The 21,323-nt window shown below is 34.5% G+C and overlaps 1 protein-coding gene across 1 annotated transcript in view; it reads right to left on the reverse strand.

Annotated features, from left to right (window-relative positions):
- LOC124369976 overlaps positions 1-21,323 on the reverse strand; it is a 43,436-nt gene that overhangs the window by 14,442 nt on the left and 7,671 nt on the right. The window contains exons 2-3 of the mRNA XM_046828213.1: positions 14,523-14,641; positions 10,366-10,502 (exon numbers count right to left, since the gene is read on the reverse strand). Of these exons, the coding sequence (XP_046684169.1) occupies positions 10,366-10,502; positions 14,523-14,639 (254 nt within the window). The 5' untranslated portion in view covers positions 14,640-14,641. The remainder of the gene's footprint in view (positions 1-10,365; positions 10,503-14,522; positions 14,642-21,323) is intronic.

The following is a 21,323-nucleotide window of genomic DNA, read 5'->3' on the forward strand; positions in this document are numbered from 1 at the left end:
TGAACAAATGCGTGTGTCAATATAATGTTTCGTAGATTTTACAGAGATTTGTACCTTTTGTAACTATTGATGTATATACAATATAATAAAATATTTCACTAGCTATTTAAGTAAACAATGTGTGTTTATTAAATTTTCTTCAATATTTTGTCTCGTGGATCTTTAAAAGGATTTATAAGTGTTTAGAATTTTACACTTATAATTACAAAAATTACCCAGCACCTTCAATATTATGAGTGTTGAATTCATTGTAACTCAATATTTTGTCTCGTTTTTGTACCAAGATTTATTCATGTTAAGGGGGTGTATACAGTTAGTCGCCGATGTTCATTATGTTTCAATTTGACACCATCAAGAGTTATATTTAACTTGTAGTTCGCCAGTCTGTTATTTAGGTGGAAACATGATACTTCAGTTTTATTAGGATTTGGATTTAGCTTCCAGGCTCTAAAATAATCTGCGAGGACTGAAAGATCATCAGTGAGTGCCTGTTCTGTTTTCTTTATGTCATTATGTTGGTAGGCTAAGGCAATATCATCCGCATAAATAAACTTTCTGGATAACGTTGTTGGGATGTCGGCAGAGTACACGTTGAACAACAAAGGAGCAAGTACTGAGCCCTGTGGAAGGCCGTTTTTAAGTTGCCTGTTAAGTTGCCGTTACGCGCGACCTTCCTCAGCAAGATAGCCGGCTCAAATCACGCAAGCCATCACTACGAACAGCATCCCAGTTGATAGAGGAGAACTTTACGCCTAATGCTAACTGGGCGTCATCCTGGGAATCATTCGATGGACGGAACAAGTTCTTGATATCCGATCCTACGAAAGCAGCGGGTGGCTTGGAAATTCCTCGAAAGGAATGGGTTTTATTGAATCGTTTTCGAACTGGGGTTGGGAGAAGCAATCACTGGAAATTCAAGTGGGGTATTACTGACGACCAGACGTGTGATTGTGGCGCAAACTCTCAGACAATTGAGCACATTGTAAACGACTGCCCTTTGCGATTGTTTTCTGGTGGTCTGGCTGGTCTGAGTGGTTTAGAGGATGGGTCTCTAAACTGGCTCAGTAATTTGGATTTAGCTTTGTGATGGGAGATTTTAATATTATTTTTAATTTATGACTCAAGAACTTTGTTAATAATTGTACTTTTTAATAATTGTAATTTTTAATTTATTTATTTATGGATAGCTGCCTTTGTCCCCCATACGATATATATATATATATATACAGTTAGTCGCAATCATTTTGCAAGGCATGATAAAATATTTTACTGTGACCTCAAATAAAAACCAAATTCAATGAAACTTTGAAGTTATGCTCAATATAGGTCCTAGTTATTTTAAAAAATAGTTTGGAAGAAATCAAAATAATACTTTATTTAAAAAAATTTAAAACAAGTTTTTAATTTAGTAAAATAGTTCTGGTTTTCTAGATAATTTTATAAACCCTTGTACTACGTGATAGATCTGTATATATTCTTGTTCCTGGCTATTCATAGTACAATATGAACTATTTTCTTAATTTTTTTGATAAACTAATCTGGAAGTAATTTTTACTCCAATTATTTTTCATTACTTAGAACTGTTGATTTATTTTTTCTTTCAATTGTTTTAATCAACTGTACATTCTCTTTTGAACGTGTCAGACACGTTCTTCTTTTACAATGTTCATATCAGGTGTCACATACAACTGAATGGGTTGCTGTATCACCATCTCCTATAAAAAAAAAAAAAAAAAAAAAAAAAACAATACATAGCTCCTATATATAGCTACAATACCTTACACACTTTTTTTGCTCGGAGCAATTAAATATTTTTGAAATCCCTTCAACTTCCATGTTTCAAGCTGATTCAAAGTGGTTTCTGGTACAGATTTCTTTATGCTTTTCAAGCCATTTATTATAAACTTCTCCTCTATTATAATGACCTCTCCTAATCCAGATGCCATCTCCAGATACTGTTATGTCAGTTTTTTCTTGAGTTTCAGTTTCTTCTGTTTCATTTATCTCATATAAAACAGCTAGTTTCATAACTTCACAAGCTACCTCCTTAGTTGCCTCGAGTAACTGACCAACTACCATGTTATAAGTACTCTCAGCAACTGGTGGTGGCATATTCACAATCCCACAGAATTTTTTCAGTCCAGTAAAGCCTTGACCTATTGATCTCATTGCATAAATAGATCTCCTGTTAACTTCATAATATGGTACATTAGGCGAACAGTTGTGTTGCTATAAAAGAAAAGTAACCATGCTAAGTAAAGCAGTTACTTGTTCTGGAGAGTGTGGAAACATGTATCACACGTCTTGTGTAAAAATATCTGACATGGATTACAATAATTTGAGTTTGTAGTTATGTGCATCATGCCAGTACTGGTTAACCTCTATGAAAGCTGTGTACCGCAAAGATGATAAAAACCTAACAATGCGGATAAATTGGTTTTTTGTTAATGTTTTGATTACAGATCTTAACAGATCAAATCTCAGTGTTATCAAAAAATGACAAGGAAATGTCCTGTAATATGATCACAATGCGAGACGAGCAAATTGAGGTAAGAACAGTATTAAACTCTCATTCTGATTATATTAGGCGTGTACATGCATCGTTACTTATTGATAGTGACCAAATTGAAACCAATGTAGCATACCAACCAAATCCAAACCTCAATGAACAACAGACCTACCAAAGCTAATGTGATAAATGTACTTAAACCAAACCCTGTTGTTGAAAAGCAAACTTACTCTAAAGTACTTGCAACTTCCAAGGAAACTGGAGGGACTCTTTCCAATCTAGAGCGGACACACACTCTTACAATCTCTGTGGTTTAAACAATAGGGACTTACCCTACTGCCGGCTAAGTAAGACAAGGGACTGTTTCCCAGTGCTGCCACTCAGCATGTTTAATAAACTCCCTGAGGCTGTTCAATGTTTGGAGAAAAATGATACAATTATGGTTACTCTCCAAATCATTTTACTCTCTTGATGGTTTTTTTTGCTATTTAGGTGGAGGAATGGACTCCAATCTCGTGTAGTACCGCCATCTTGCCTAGAGTTTTATTTTATATAGTATTTATTAATTTTAAGTACTATGATGCAATCTATCCAGCTAGTCCGGACAAAGATGCAGTATTCAAGTAAGGTATATCCTCCAATTTAAAAAAAAACTACATTTAAATGCTCAGAATGTCATTGTAAAGCAATTTAAGAAAGTCATGCATGACTGGCTTATTGAAAGACCCTTTCACAAACTCGATGAATTTTGCAGTTCTGACACTAGCATGTTAAAGTTTGAGGAGTTATAAGTTGCATGTGTATTTTAATTTTTACCTATACTATAGCTTACTTTTTACCATATTTTTCATATGTTACCATTTTAAAAGTATTACATTTCAATGTTACGTTCGCATTTTAGTTTAAAAAGAATGCCTTGCACTAGGTGGCAGATTTTTTTTTTACATTTTTACTAGCCTACTTAAACTTTACTTATATTTTAACATGCTTTTTAAAACCCAGTTTTAACTTATTAACTATTGCTTTTACCTATACTTTGATTCAACTGCATTATGCCCGTGGTTTAACCATGCACTTACTGCATGATCGATTGATCATTGTTTATATATAATGTATATATTTGAATGTAATTCATGATCTGTTTTAACTTTCAAATTGTAATTGCATCCTTTTGTGACAAGATCCATTGCATGTAAATGTTTAAAGATCAATAAAGATATCTATTTATCTATAATCAAACATTTTATTGGTAGTAAAGTAGCATACAGTTCTTGGTTCACAGGATTCACACAGTATCAACATTTTAGAACCCATACCTTTGACGTTTGTCTCAGCCAAAAAATTTCCATTACAAGATTTACATGATAAATATCTATTCAAACCTTCATATAATATAGCTATAATCATCAATCTATAGCCTACAGTATTCTTCAAAATAGCATTACACTAGTGGCTTAGAGGGATGTTTGAGGTTAGGCCTAGGTGAAATAGTAGTATCTAGTTTTAATTTTTTTTTTTATTTATTTCCAACGGCAGCAGCCAATTTACAAATACAAACATAGATAGTAGATACAGCGGAAATAAAAATTAATACGAACAGATGAAAAATCTACATAAAAGTAATAAAATAGGTATCATACAAAATTTGATAATAAATAATTAGTATTCAAAGATGTAACAGTTATAAATATCCAAAACATAACAAAAATAAAAATAGATTAACAAACAACAATAATTATTCAAGTATGGAGCGAACATAGATAAATTGTGCTAATAAATTAAAATATAATATATAACATTTAACAAATAACAGTGAAATTAAATAAATACAACATAAATAATACAATGAACATGCACTTAAACACAGATTTAAAGCTAACTACTGTAGGTCTTAATCACTAGTCCCTCACAGAAAGAAGAGAGAAGGCCTGCCGGCGAACCTGGTGAAGTCCATCGAAGAACAGGTCACACCCAGACGCAAACCTGATTTCCCAGGCGAATAAACCTTGCGAAAGGACTGTTGAAGTCGAAGTTAGTTGAGTGGTATCTTCGACCCAGCAGATCTCGAGATCTTGTGTTTGCCGGAACTCTGAGGTCGATTTCAGCTAGGAGATCTGGAGAGTTCATGCGACCATTTACTATCTTCCAGAGAAGGACAACATCAGCCACGTCACGTCGCAGGGCAAGAGGTGACAAGTTCAGATTGCCGGACAGTTCCTCCACAGGCACATCAAGATAGGCAAAGCCCAGCCGGACACCAATCAAGCGAAGAAAACGCCTTTGTAGAGCCTCCAGTCTTGTCCTATTGCCAACAGTGTAAGGCGACCACACGGGACTTGCATATTCCACAAGCTGTCTCACAAGGGAACAATACAGAGAGCGAAGAGCAGAAGGGTTGTCGATGCCTCTGGAGAATCTTGCTATGAAACCAAGCATCTTGTTTGCTTTGCTACTGATGTGGTCTATATGTCCAGAAAATCCCATGTCGCTGGCAAATATAACGCCTAGGTCTTTTATACACTGGGACCGTGGAATGGATGTACCAAAAAATGGAGTATACGTATATGACTGGATATTTGATGCGGTGATAAGTTATACAAGAGCACTTACTGGGATTTACAGACATGTTATTCCTGACACACCAATCCTCAATTCCGGAAAGGCTATTTTGAATTTCTTGAGAGTCTTCTGGTGTAGACACAGCGATGAAAATCTTCAGGTCGTCAGCAAATTGTAAGGCCTTTACAGTTAATTTGTCTAGTAGGTCATTGACAAAGACATTGAAGAGGCAAAGGTCCCAGCAAAGAACCTTGTGGAACTCCTGAAGAAGGTGAGAACTGAGTGGAAGTGGCGGAACCAATCCTCACGACCAGAGAACGTTTTTGAAGATAACTAGAAATCCATGACAAAAGAGGTTCAGCCACTCCGTAACCCAGCAACTTAGACACAAGAATTGTGTGGTCGACCTTGTCGAAGGCTTTTGCCATATCGATGTAGGCTGTATCAACTTGGTAGTTCTTGCGAAAAGCAGACAAAACATATTCTTGAAAGAGCAGGAGGTTGGAGACAGTAGACTTGCCCTTCATAAAACCATGTTGGGAAGGATGGATTATTTTGGATAGAAAAGGATTCAGTCTATCTACCACGATACTTTCAAAAAACTTTGCCAATTTGCCGGCAGAATAGTGATTTGGACGGTAGTTCCGTATGTCGCTGGGATCTTTTGCTTTATGTAAAGGAATGATGAAGCCCAACTTTAAAGAGCTAGGGAAGATTCCCTTTGTTAAGTGATTCATTGAACAACACTGTGAGGGGTTCAGCTAAGAGAGATCGGCAGTGATGAAGCATAGATGGCGGTATATTGTCAATTCCAGCTCCCCTTTGTTAGGTGTCCAGGTTCTTAAGCTTGCTGAGAACTTCTTCTGTTGAGGTTGTTATGACACAAAGAGAATCGAAGACGGGATAGCTAAAGCTAGGTGAAACTCGTAACGAGGGAGAGTAGACTGAGTTGAAATAACTGGAGAACAGCTGACAAATGCTTGTTGTGTCACTGGCCACTTCATCATCTAAATGCAGACTAGATGGCATATCAGGAGTATTTCTTTGAGCTTTAACTAGTCCCCCAGAAAGCTCGTGGATTAGAAGATATGTTTGATTGAACATTGGACAAATATCGAATGTGGCATTCACGAGACAGCGACCTACAAGCATCTCTCAGCCTCGAGAACTCATAATAATGGGCAAGATTGAAACTTCTCTTGAAACGTGCATGCGCAGCTTTCTTTTCGATAATGCATTTTTTAGGTCATTATTAAACCACCTAGGGAAGCGTGAGATACCAAATTTCTTCAACGGACTTGCATTTTTGACGATTTTCTCTAAGGAACTTTCCAGAATGTCGAACTTTTCATCAACTGAGATCGGCTGGTGAATAAATCCCATATCTGCCTCCTGTAGGGCTGTAAAAGCAGCTGGGAGGTCACATTTCCCCAAGTTGTAGCCGCTGTAGCTGTTGTCATAAGTAGAGGGCATATAGCACTCAAGAGTAAGGGACAGAGGAGGATGATGAATTTCAGGTTTAATCAACCAATCATTAGCCCTGCTAACTTGCACCTCACTATCAGAATGAAAGACCAAGTCCAATGTTACTCCTCTATGGTTTTGAACATGATTTATCTGGAAGAGAGAGTGCAGAGAAGACATGTCACGGAGGTATTCGCTGCAATGTTGAGGGAGGCCAGATACAGGTAAATTGACATCGAAGTGAGGCAAGTTGAAGTCTCCAAAAATGAGTGTCTTCTTTGGGAAATTTGCCAATTTCGACTGTCCTCAGTAACCGCATCACAGAATTCACGGTAAACAGAAAGAGGACTTGAAGGGGGGATGTAGACACAGGCCAGAAGAAGATCAAAACCAAATCCTGATTTCACAAGGGCAAAGACGCTTTCGATGTTGAATCCAGGTATAGTCGCTTAGACAAAAGCTTCTTACGAACTGCAAGTAGGGTTCCTCCACCAGAACTTTTGTGACTTGTAGCAGCAGACCTATCACATCTATGAACAATGAAGTCAGTATCACCAACAACTTCGGGAGTCGGGGATATCAGGAAGAGAGATTTGTTTCACATAGTAGAATAACATCATCAAGGCATGCAGATAAACTCTTTTTTAACTCAATAAGCTTCGAACGAAGACCATTTACATTTTGGCAGTAAACATTCAGAGAAACATGCTGCTGCTTACCGTTGGAATTTATTCGTTTTTTTGGCACAATAGAAGGCGTTCCATTCTTATATCTAATCGTTAGGGAAGTATCACCAGCATCCTGTTTGGACTTTAAGGTGGCACGAAGAGTCTCCAGATGTCTTTTCTCTCGAGGAGTGCGGTCATGAGAGATTGATATTCCACGCATGCTATTAGGAACATCATTTTCCTTGAAGTTTTTGAAAATGTGAATAGCAGTGCCTTCAGACGGCATACAAAGCATGAGAGGACGATTTGTCCTTTTTTTCCCCAATCTAAAAATGACGAACATCTGAATACTGAACATTAGATTTCAAATGAGCAAGAAAATCCTGGACAAAAACGGCATCCGCAGTTTTTGAGATTGTGTTTGAATCGGGGATGTTATGTATAATAAACATTTTTGGCACGTCGAACTACGATCGTTGCATTCGGATAAAACATCTTCAAAAAGCTGATCACAACCCGCTACCTGTTTTATCCTTGATAGTGCTTATTTCAGATTCAACATAGGCCAAGCGAGGCTCAAGTTCCAGTAATTTGGAGGTCACCAATTCCAGGTCTTTTTTTATAAGTTGTAGTCCTTCTGAGAGGATTTCTTACTTGATGATGATATGGATCCTGTCTGGACATTTGTAAATCTATTGCTAGCAGAGTTCCTCTTATTTTACTTATAACTACCTTTATTACCAATACAGTTAACGAAGAAAAATATATTTCACAAAACTGAATTCAAACACAACAATAAACAATAACAATGCAGATGACAGTGGACTACCATCGTGAAGTTAACGTCACTTTATCGTCCAGACCGTCAAGTGCATCAATGTTGCAGTCATCAATCTGAAGGCGCTGAAAACAATTCAAAAACAGATAAATTGTATAAAACTAATTATAAAAACAATCTTTCACAAAATCTACACAGTTTTTCGTATTTATTATTTCCCAAAAAGGTTTCCCGTTAAATGTATAATAAATAAAAATCCCAAATATAATAACTCAACTGTAGAAATGTATCCTTAAAAGGGCATTCTCTACTAAAAACCACTCCTGAGACTAAACCAAACAAGTGCCCGCAATGAAAATTTGTACACAGGAGCTCAATAACCTGAACTTTAATATACCAACGTCAAAAATGTGGTGTCGGTCGTCAGAGATCCTATCGTCTAAATTAAATGCACCGTAAGACGGGCGTTCTCGTATAAAAGTCACTCCTGAACTGAAACTAAACCAAAGAAGTGCCCACAATTAAACTTTGTACACAGATGCTCGGTATGCTGAATTTTAATATACCAACGTCAAAAAGGTAGTGTCGGCCGTCAGAGGTCCTCTCGTCTAAATTAAATGCACCGTTAGACGGGCGTTCTCAAATAAAAGACCCTCCTGAGGAGTAAATCAAACAAGTGCCCGCAATGAAACTTTGTACACAGGTGCTCAATAACCTGAATTTTGATATAACAACGTCAAAAATGTGATATCGACCGTCAGAGGTCCTATCGTCTAAATTAAATGCACCGTTAGACGGTCGTTTTCAAATAAAAGTCACTCCTGAACTGAAACTAAACCAAAGAAGTGCCCGCAATGAAACTTTACCGACACCACATTTTTGACGTTGATATATTAAAGTTCAGGTTATTGAGCTCCTGTGTACAAATTTTCATTGCGGGCACTTGTTTGGTTTAGTCTCAGGAGTGGTTTTTAGTAGAGAACGCCCTTTTAAGGATATATTTCTACAGTTGAGTTATTATATTTGGGATTTTTATTTATTATACATTTAACGGGAAACCTTTGTGGAAAATAATATATACGAAAAACTGTGTAGATTTTGTGAAAGATCGTTTTTTAATAATTAGTTTTATACAATTATTTCAGTTTTTGAATTTTTGTTAGCGCCTTCAGATTGGTGACTACAAGATTGATGCATGGAATACAGACGGACGATAAAGTGACGTTAACTTCACGGTGGTCAGTGGACTGCCGACCTGATGAACTAATATTCGTACATGGGTAGGCCAAAGAGTATGCAGAAATCAATGTTGATATAAGAAATGTACACTGTAACGGAGAATGGATAGATGCACAAGAGCAATCGCTTTATATTGCAGGAAATGTGTGACCATCCTTTTACTATTTTTAATGTAATGTCGTTATAAAATGAGACATTTTCTGACAAATTTCACTGAATTATTCACAGCAAGAGTAGAACAAAATAATAGTTAAAAAGTGACATTTTTAGTGTATTGGCCACCGTGAGACTATCAATTTACATATAATTGACAAATTGTGATGAGCAATGAACAGACTATATTGTTAGTGTAGTTCATATATATTTTGTCTCGAAGAATTTTTCAGAATACATTCTGTAACTGACTATTTGTCTAGCGCCATGAGTAGAATATGAGGGAAGTATACATGTTCTTTTCATACTTTATTATGCAGTCGATAACTGTTATAACTGTCTTATAGCTGTTTAAGACATATAACAGTCATGTAACCCAGTATTTGCCTGGCGTCTTGAGTAGAATATGACTAATATGAGGATAGCATAGAGATCTTTGTACCCTTTGTTTATTTGGCAGTTATTTATTCAATATTTTGTCTACTGGATTTATAAAGTAATTTAGAATTGTTAGAATGTCAAAAGTGTTATGTGAACATTCTTATACTGTCTCAAATATAATATAGATACATTTTAAAATTCGATCAACATTTTGTCTAATATTTTTCTTCTTTAATTTTGTGCCTATATTCAAAATAAATCAATTAGCTTACAAGGCAGCAACATATAGACAAACTTTATAATATTCTTACAAAACCAATAGACTGGTGTTTACTAAATACTTATAACAGAACACACAAAGTTTAGACACTTTGTTATTAGTTAAATATTGAGTTTAGGTTTAGTCAAGAAATTTCCTTATCGAATCTTAATGCTGATGATTGAAGCTTAATCTTTTTATCATTTTTGGACTGATCAAGCGTCTTGTTAATTCCCACCCACATTGTCACAAAAATAGTAATATGGCTGTTCATCGAGGAGTAATATAATAACAATTAGTTTATTCTGGTTTTAGACTGTTCTTAATTTAAAATGTTAATAGCTGCAAGACTTACAAGACCCTGGAATAGTAAACTTGGTATGTGTTCGGGTCGTCTGGCAGAGGGAAGTAAGTGTAGCAGGCATTATCTACCAGCTGGATTTCTTCGGTCTTTGGGGCAAAATTCACGAACAACGGCTGGTCACAATCCATCTATAAGCAAAACAAACTTATTAGAATTACTAACAAAAAAATAAATAATAGTTTAAAAACTAAAAACACGCTTTTATAGCTAACCAAACTAAAAAAATAGAAAATAATTTTTAATTGCAAAGAGTCTATATTATGGTAGTAGAAGGCAAAACAATCATTCATAGTCAATCATCTCAAAATAAAATTTAAGTTATTAACAGAATAAATTAATTCAGAGTAAAAAGCGTGGGGTGCTTGATATATTAAATATTACATTCATTCGGTAATTATCTTTGAGAGGAGACTTATGAAATGTAGTAAAATGCACCCCACGCTTTTTACTCTGAATTAATTTATTCTGTTAATAACTTAAATTTTATTTTGAGGTGATTGACTATGAATGATTGTTTTGCCTTCTACTACCATAATATAAACTCTTTGCAATTAAAAATTATTTTCTATTTTTTAGTTTGGTTGTTTTAATAGTTTTAAAAGCGTGTTTTTAGTTTTTTAAACTATTATTTATTTTTCATTTTTTAATTCGATTAATCAATTAGTTTCTTGTGGAATAATGTGGTATTTCTTACGAATTATTCCGCAATCTCATCATTTCATTTAAAGCTTCACTATTGTATGGGGTATTTCCTGTTAACTTAGGGCAATCAAGTTCTTCAATCCGAATACCGTCTAAAGATCTTACTCAACTAAGTGCTACATAGGCTTGTCCAGCAGAAAACTATCGCGAGCCTAGATCAAGGATGTCGGGTCGGACAGGTTTTTGCCCGCTTGGTGCGTTTCTGTCATCGGTGCCTCATTAAAGGTTCTGTCCTATTAATAGCTACCAACGGGGAAATAGCAACCTACATTGCCTCAATATGACTCCTCGAGCTTGCACTTAAGATGTCGGCTCTGATCCCTGGAGACTCGGAGCTTCTCTTTAGATTAATTATTGTCGTAAAAATCGAAGGCTGGCATCTAAGCTACCAAGGAACTGTGGCTATTTGAAACACCTTTGCCGGACTTGAGGGTTAGGTATGTGAAGTATTTAATAAACGTAATGTTGGCTAATATATACCATTTATCATTCTTACTGAGCTGTATTAAAACTATTACTTATTTGAGATATATTATTATAAAATGTTACACCCTTAACTAAGTTGAATTTTTCGTATCGTAAATCATTTTATATTTGTATCATATAATTGCTATATTCTGATATATATCATTTCAATAAACATTGAATCGCAAAAATTACTTGCTCCACCGGGACTTGAACCCGGATCTCTCACTTGCCGGGTGAATGTGCTACCATTACACCACAGAGCCCTCACTTTTTCTTTGATATCTAAAAGTGAGGGCTCTGTGGTGTAATGGTAGCACATTCACCCGGCAAGTTAGAGATCCGGGTTCGAGTCCCGGCGGAGTAAGTACTTTTTGCGATTCAAACATACACATACATAATAAAACTAATGGTATTTGTAGTTCAGAATTGAATATACCCATATTTTGGTACATTTATTATTTAATTTATTAGCTATAAATCTTCGGAATGTGTAAAATAACTAAACTGTATTTGTTCAACTTTATTTATAGTAAATAAAATTGAAAATGCAAGAAAAATTTGGAATATTGTTGAAATGGAATTAGTTAAAAAAACACTAAAGGCTTTGTCTGATAAAAATACTATGTATGTTTCTGTAAAGAAACAACTCAAATTAGTATTATGTAATGTATACTAAACAAAGAACATGCATGGATCGTGTACTTAGAGATATGGCTGTCAAGGAAATCACTGGAAATGGCAGAGACTGGATGACTACTATAATATTACTATATTAAGAGAGTCAAGCACATCCGAGAATACCGATACGAATGGAGACTTGAACGCTGGGTTAGCGCAGATCGCGCGCTAGCTTTATCGCAGAGGATCTATAAAAGAATTTATTAATCCTGGCGGTCCTTATAAGGATAATGGAAAACTATGATCAAATTATTGCATTGTCATCGGTCCTTGATATGTATGCAAAGTTTCAAATTAATCAGACTTCTGGAAATTGGTGAAAATTATGCTCAAAGATTCCGTTACATAGATACAACCGAAGCTAATAAAAGCGTGTTAAAAAGAGAAAAGACGAGTGAAAAGTGGGTGGCGATTTCGTAAAAAGTGAATCTTAATAAATTACACATCTCGGGAAGCGTAGTTTTCCCAAAGTGTATTATTCTGATATATTATAAGTTTTTTAATTTAAAAATTAACAAGTAGAATGTGTTGTATATGTTTACTCTCCAATTTGAAATATACACAATTTTAAACGATTGTACAATTACTAATGCACATCATAGTTATTATAAATAAATACACGTAGTTATTAAATATATAATATTTAAATGAAATAAATACAATTTTCTTTATAGTCATATCCACTAAATAAATATGTTGATATTATGCCCTTCCATTCTGAGCTCACCCTTATAATATGAATATATTTCTGTTACCAAAGAAAATGTTAGTATTTTATAAACCTCATTTTAGATTAAAGTGGATAAATTATGAACTTATGTAAATACCCCTATTAAGTTAAATATTTTTTCAACATGTAATAACAAAATTTGCAAACATTAAAAATATGCTAAAACTACATAATTAAATTTTGAAAAATGTCCTTATCGTTTAATTTTTATTTATCAATTACATTCTTTTAAGCTTTAGTGACAATTCTGTCACTTTACAGTAAGAAAGAACTACAATAGTCTGATATCTTCTTTATTATGGTAAACTCGACCCGCATGGTAGCTCTAAGTTGTTTTAAAGACTAAAAGTACACATGGTATTAATATAGCGTAGTTGTAATACGCTATATTATAAAGAACAAGAAATACAATTACGCCCTATACTCTAAATAAAGTAATAAATTTGAATTCGAACGCGATTAAAGCATACACCTTAAAACTGTTCTTCTTGACGCCGCCTATTGACCATGATATTGGGAAGCGGGCGTAGGTAAACTTTGAGTAATCACGGAACTCTCTTAGGATACGTGTTACATATTAAAGTAAGGAAATATTACCTGTATGTTTACTTTAAAATGTAGCTACTTTGATTTTCGATAAGAAGTGAACACAGTTAAACTAGAATTGTCATTGTTTACGCTACGAATGTGAGCGTGAAGTGTTCATCTAATGTCCTTTGGAATAGTTATTGTTTAGACAATTTTGGTGAAAGGGAAGGGAGCGCGAATATCTCTTGAGCCCATAGTGCGTCACGCGTTAACCCCGAGCCTGCTTATGTACAAAAAATATACATTTTATCTCACACTTTAGTTCATTCTTTTTACTCGAAATCGTTTACGAATACACACCAGGCTTGTATGCCAGTTCACTGCCAAATCCCCCAACAGCTGTAGTCTGGCTTAAAACGTATACATATTTTATAAAGTAATTATAATAGAGACTCGACATGTTATTACAGGGAGAATTGCATGCCTAACAGTCTTTTTCAATATTTTCATTCAAGATTCTTCATTACATTTTTAATGCAGTGACGCGGCTTTGTGCTCATAGATCAAGATTAAATTCTACTGACAATTTTTGAAATTTGCAAAATTTTATCCATCCAAAGAGTTTGAAAAAATATCGCATTGGTAGGCTAAAAGCCTACCGATATAATTGTTGTTGCCTTTAAAAATGGCATTTCAACTTCGCGATTCAAAACGAACTTGGAATAACTATATTTCAAGACTTAAAAAGCAATGCCATAAATTTCCTAAATGTGATTCGATGGAATAAGGATTATAAAAATTATCTACTGATTTGATTTAAAACAATAATACAAAGAAATGTGCTTTGGTAATAAGAGGTGTGAAAAATGATAAGTATAAGATAAGGATCTACATTACAGGCTACACATATGTGGTTTGTTCCCACCTAAAATACTACCGTGTTGTAGAGTTTTAGGGTGTATTCAAATGCCGTTTTCAAGTAGTACCACGTCAATAACGCGCGTTGTTTTCAAACATTTACACTGGGTAGGTAATAACTTACGTCTCGTAAACTGTAGTCAATAGTGTCCAAGCCCTGGGCATAGCTGCTGCCGCCTCCCTTTTTCTTAGCAGCAGCACAAACTATGAGCGCCGTCATACATATTGCCACCACATACATGCCTGGAACACACAAATCATAATTATGATCAGCGCTCGATGTTCTGACTGCATATCATCATTATGTCAGCACTCAATGTTCAGACTACAGCACAATCTATGGATACCACCAAAGTTATGACAGGGTCACACATATCATCATTATGTTCAGCGTTCTATATTCTGGCTACAGCAAAGTCTATCGACATAACCAAAGATATGACGGGAAAACACATATCATCATTATGTTCATAACTCGTTGTACAGACTACAGCACAATCCCTGGGTACCAAGAAACATATATCAGGAACACACATATGATCATGTTCAGTGTTCTATATTCAGACCACAGCACAATCAATGGACATTTATGGAAAATCTATTGGCACCACCAAAGATATGACAGGAATACACATATCATCATTATATGTTCGGCGATCGATGCTTTGACTACAGCACAATCTATGGGTACCATCAAAGATATGACAGGAAACCACATATCATCATTGTGTTCAGCGCTCGATGTTCTGACTACAGCACAATCTATGGGCACCACCAAAGATATGACAGGAACGCAGATCATCATTATGTTTAGAGCTTGATAGTCAGACAACAGCACAATTTATGGGCACCACTAAACATATAACAGGAACACATAGATCGTATTTATGTTAAGCGCTAGATTATTAGTAATCACTCTATTTTCCTTCCTAATATTTCCTGTTTGGTAAAAAAGTGAGGTTGAACTTACAAATACACGTATTATAGTAATGTAACTTGTATTGTATAATTATTTGTGATATTTTAAATGCTTAATATTGACATTTTCACAAAATAAAGCATCGTACTTAAAAATTTTTGTTGCTATGTGCACAAACTTTCCCCTTCCAATATATCTTGTTTGATACAACAGTGCGATCTAGTTGATAAAATTATGTGTAGTATAGTTATGTAAACTATCATTGTTAACTTTTGTTTTATAGCTCTCTGAGTGGTGTGAATTGTTGATACTGATACCACTAATGTAGACATTGTAGTTCATACGCAGTATAGCATGATGTTGAGGGGACACATTCTTCCGTCGAATGTTCTATTTGATAAAATTGGTATTTTGTAGTTAATAACGTTAACTATAGTGGAATAACTCCCTGAATGATGTGAAATTGCTGACACTTTCTACCTGGAAATATACACATTGTATATTATACAATAATTGTATAATATACAATGTGTATATTAATTATTATTAATAATATTAATAATATTAATTATTAATATATTACGAAGCTAATAGTATACACATTTCCTGCAAGTATCTCCCGTGTAGTGCAATAGTGCATTTAGAATTGATAACTATGTGTATTGTATTGACGTAAATTAGTTGTATAAATATCTAAGTTGTACACAGGATGTTCAGCAAAGGTGTTCCTATATCTTCGGATTTTGTTCCACACATAAATGAGCAAAAAGGTTCATATGAAGGTAGTCCTAAAACCTCTAGTTTTCCGTCTAACTGTCTATATGTGTTTTTCCATCAAAAAATTGAACCAGTTAAAATAAAGTTATGAAACTTGAAAATTGTATTAACATTTAGTAGACTTTTTGAAAATAAAAGTATTAACAAAACCTTTTACCAGTTTCAAACTAGCGTCCGCCATATTTACACGGGGAAAAGGATTTTTTTAATATTTTATTTTCATAAAGGTCTACCAAAGGTTAACACAATTCTCAAGTTTCATAAACAATTCTCAAGTTTCATAACTTTATCTTAACTGATTTAAAAAATTATACCAATTACATGGTATACTTTAGATAAAAATAAAAAAATTAATAAATAAAATTTTATTTTAGAATTGTAAATGGATAGGGAATAAAAAATAGTAAATTTATACTGTAATCCAGCGGCAGGCACGACGCGCTTGGAATCTGGTCTAGACCTGACTTGATGGCAGTGATTGCCAAACAATAGTCTACAGTGGACTCAATCTTTTGTTAGGCGGCGAACCTGCGTTGAGAGAGATTCAAACAGGCCTGCAGGAACAGGAGCGTAGTCGGTGCAGGCCGAGAAAACACGCTCTGCTTCCATTCCGAGTTGAGAAGCGATAGAGTAAAGTCTTTAGTGCGAGTTTAAAAGTAGTGTCGGGCGTAGGATCCGTCGGTATAGATTATTTTAATACCGAACTCCAAGACCTTCACGACCAAAGAGCTAAGTACTTTTGACTGAATTATTAAATTTTTCTAAATTTGAAATTTGAAAATTTAAGAAGTGAATTAATTTGAAATTGGAATTGAAATTTGAAATTAACGATCAAATTCTGTTGAGAGTGAACTAATATATATATATAAATTGTAAAAGGAGTAATTTATTTAAAGTCGAACGTAAAATGTAATTGAAATTATAGGGATTATAGTAAAAATTAAGAGCTGCAGGTGCTGCACCATATCCTGTAGGAACTTGTGAAAAATTCCTGTTGAGAACTGTTTAGTTTTGTTTGAGAATTTTATTTTAAAGAAGTTTATAATTTTTATTTTATTAGTTTTGAGAAGAAGCCTATTTATTTTATTTCATACAAATTTATTCAAGATTATTATTTTATTTTATATATTTTATACTCACGTATTTAGAGGACAGTGAGCCAATATTAAATCGAAAGTGCCTTGCCTAAGGAAGTAGTAATTTTAAACTATTGTGCAAAACGTTTCATTGGTGGAATACAAGGTTAATAATTGACGTTTGAATTGATTTAATAAACCTGAATATTTCTAAAAAGGTGCAGTTTTAATTTCCACCAGTATCTACTTAAATCTTATGAGTTCGAGACTATTTAGGGTCATCATAATAAAAACAAAAATTTTGTATATTAACATTTAGTATACAAATAAGTGCGCCACTCTGCTTTATTCTGGTGAACCTTAATAAAATTGAACTTAGTGGTTGTTCATTAATAAGTGGCTTGGATACTGGAAATTTATAAAGTGTTTAATATTAAACTTTTAAAATGGCACTTAAGGTGGACTTGTTAACCAAGGAGGAATTGGACTATGAAATTAGGTTAAGAGGTGTGGAAGTGTCTCCTAGTCTTAAAGTGATAGATTTAAGGAAAAAGTTACGGCAGTTAATAAGTCTTGATGTAAATAGTAATTATTTGAACCTGAGTGGAAAGGTCGCTTTCAAGGAGGAATGGGATAAAATTAAGTTAGAAACCCAAGTATTAGGAAGTAGACTGGAGGAATCCATTGAACAGGGACTAACATTGGACATAGTTAGGTGTGAAACAAAAATAAATCATTGGCAGCGCCGACTAACTAACTTAAGTAAATTGTTTAAAATCGAAGAAAAGGATATAGCTAAACATGTTGAAAACCGGAATAGTATATTAAGTGAATTGTTGTTAAAAATAAAGAACCTAAAAATTGACAAGGAAACATCTGATAACTTGGTGCGTAAGTTATCTGATTCCAATCTGGAAATAGAAGGTGAGCTGGAAGAGGCTAGTAAACCGGAAGTGAAAGATAAGTCTGGTCTAAATATGAGAGATGAGGTGTTTGTTTCGGGACGGCCACATTTAAGTTATAATAAACTACCGAACCCCATTGAGCGTTATTTGAAAGAGTTAAAAATCTGCGATGGATTAAATGTTCAAGAATTATTAGAATTCTTTAAAATAATCTTGAAACTTAAAAAGGAAACTAGATGTACGGAAGAGGATATTATGGAGATTGCGATTTCACATAGTCAGGGAGCTCTTTTGTCGAAACTATTAGAAATAAAACAGGACAATGTCACGGTCAAATTAATGCTTGAAATATTATTGAATTATTTCGTGCCATATCATCAGCGTGAACTTTTGAAATTTGAAAAGGTGCACCGTCCCCAAAGATATAATGAAAGCTTATCCAACTACATTATAGACATTAAGGAATCAGTAGAAGTACTTTGTTGTAATATAAATGAAAGGGATGTTGTGGAATTAATTAAGGTGGGAATTAATCCTGAAACCAGAAATAAACTAGTGTTTATGGGAAATCCGAGCACATATTCCGAACTGGATGAGATGTGTATAAGGGCGAATAATGTAGGTTATGCTGACAACGTGAGGAAAACAGGGAATAATTTGAATGTGAATAGGAAGTATAATGTACCGGTTAACAGCATCAAGGCGAGGCAAGAAACAATAACTTGTTATAAATGTAATAGACCTGGTCATTATGCTTATCAGTGCCGGGAGGTAAACAGGAAACCTGTTGTAAACCAGCGGAGACCTATTGTAAACCACACTCCAGCTATAAACCCCGAAAATGTAGGTCGTAATGTACAGGAGTCAAAAAACTAGTTAGTAGGGAAAGTTCGAACAATGAGTTAAGGAAGGGCGAACTTTCCCGGTTACCTAAAATTGTGTCCAACAAAAATTCACATGAATTATCTGCTAAATTAAATCATACTTGGCAAAAGAAAAATTCGGAAAATATCAGTTCATTGCCCAGCTTAGAAATAGATTTTGGCAAGAATATATCATTAAATGTATTATTAGATACTGGTAGTAGTATAAATATAATAAGTGATAGACTGTATAAACTATTATTAGAGAATAAGATTGTAAAGTGTTACCAGTTATCTAACCTGACATGTATGAGTGCTGAAAATAAAAAAATGTCCGTAATCGGCAGTGTAAATATAAAAATAAAAATAGATATGTTCACCTGGAAAGTGGAATTTGTTATAGTGAAGGACTTAGCTCAAAAGGCAATTTTAGGAGCGAACTTTATAAAACATTCTGGTTTGTTAATAGACTTGAAAAATAATTGTTGTCGATTTGACTTTAATATAGAAAAGTCTATAAAATTTGTGCAAAATATTACAGTAGCGTGTATGAACACCAATCACACTTATAAAATAGGATGCGAAGAGGCCAGTAATGAAATAATAAAAATTATAAAGGAATTTCCAACGGTATTTACCGACAAAATTGGTAAAACTCTAGATTATGAGTATAAATTAAAAGTTAAAGATCATGAACCCGTAAAACTTAGACCATATCCATTGAATCCACCTAAACAATTAAAAATAAAAAAAATTATTGACGAATTATTGGAACAGGACATTATTCAACCAAGTGTGAGTCAGTACTCGAGTCCAGCCTTTTTAGTAGGTAAGGAAGATGGAAAATCGGAAAGATTAGTAGTTAATTACAAGGAGTTAAACAAGAAGTTGGAAGGAGTGAGTTATCCTATAGGCGACATGCACGAACTATATTACCATTTGAAGGGAAACAATTATTACTCAGTAATAGACTTAACCAAAAGTTTTTATCAAATAAGTTTAGCGAAGGAAAGCCAGGAGTTAACTACGTTCTCGGTACCTTTCGGAAGTTACAGCTTTAAACGAATTCCTTTTGGATTATTAATTGGAAGTGGGGTATTGTCGTCATATATGAATAAAATCTTAGGAGAATTGAGATTTACTTGCACTCTCGCCTTTTTGGACGATATTATTGTGTATTCGAAGACATTGGAGGAACATTATATGCATTTGAAACAAGTGTTAGAGTGTTTAAAGAAAAATAATCTTACTGTGAATCCGGAGAAAGTAAAATTTTGTTATAATGAAATTAAATTTCTGGGACATTTGGTTTCCAAAGACACTATAAGAATGGACCCTGACCGTACACGGACGTTATTAGAATCTCCGAGGCCCCGGGACAAGAAAGGTATTGCGAGATTCATAGGGATGACTAGTTATTTCTCTAAATTTATTCCAAATTATGCGGAAATAGCTCATCCACTCAATGAAATGAGGAAGAAGTCGTCCAAATTTGTGTGGGACCAAAAATGTCAGGAATCGTTCGATAAACTGAAACGAGCGGTTACCCGTCCCCCCGTGTTAGCCATCCCTGACTTCAACAAGGAGTTCACAGTCCAATGCGACGCGAGTGATAAGGCCCTCGGTTCCTGTTTATTACAGGAAGCGGACAATGGACATTTAAAACCGGTGGCCTATTATTCGAGAAAATTTAACGAAAGTGAGGTGAAACTTACTACCTATCAAAAGGAAGCTTTGGCAGTTGTCTGTTCAATAAATAAATTCCGTAATTTCCTAGAAATGAGACCATTCAACTTAGTGACCGACAACTCAGCATTGGCTTGGGTATTGTCCCACTTTCGTAAGTTAGGAAAATTAGGGCGCTGGGTGGAGGTTATATTGTCTCTACCATTTAAAATTACGCATGTTAAAGGTAATCAGAACCCAGTAGCGGACTATTTATCTAGATTATTTCAAGATAGTGAAGTTGACCACAATGTGTTACATGAACTAGAAAAATTAGTGAATAAGGACAAGATGAATGATAACTCTATAAAAATGAACAATGAAACTGTAAATAATAAGGACTTAGTAATAAGAGAGGAAACAGTGTCTATAAATAGTATAAGTACGATGCCTTTTAGCTTTATGGACTTAAAAACGCATCAGAAGCAGGATGTAAATATAACTAAAATTATGGAGGGTGTATTGAACTATACCAATAGTGATGTTTACAGTGTGGAAAAAGGGGTGTTATTTTATGTGAACAATAAAAACAATTCTAAAAGGATCTATTTACCTGAGCACTTATTCAAGGTCGTATACAAGTATTATCACAACTCATTGTCTGGCTGTCACTTCGGCATTTTAAAAACACAACAGAAAATAAATGAAAGGCTTTATCAC

Source organism: Homalodisca vitripennis, chromosome X (assembly GCF_021130785.1).
Source record: "Homalodisca vitripennis isolate AUS2020 chromosome X, UT_GWSS_2.1, whole genome shotgun sequence".
Taxonomy (NCBI): Eukaryota; Metazoa; Arthropoda; class Insecta; order Hemiptera; family Cicadellidae; genus Homalodisca; species Homalodisca vitripennis.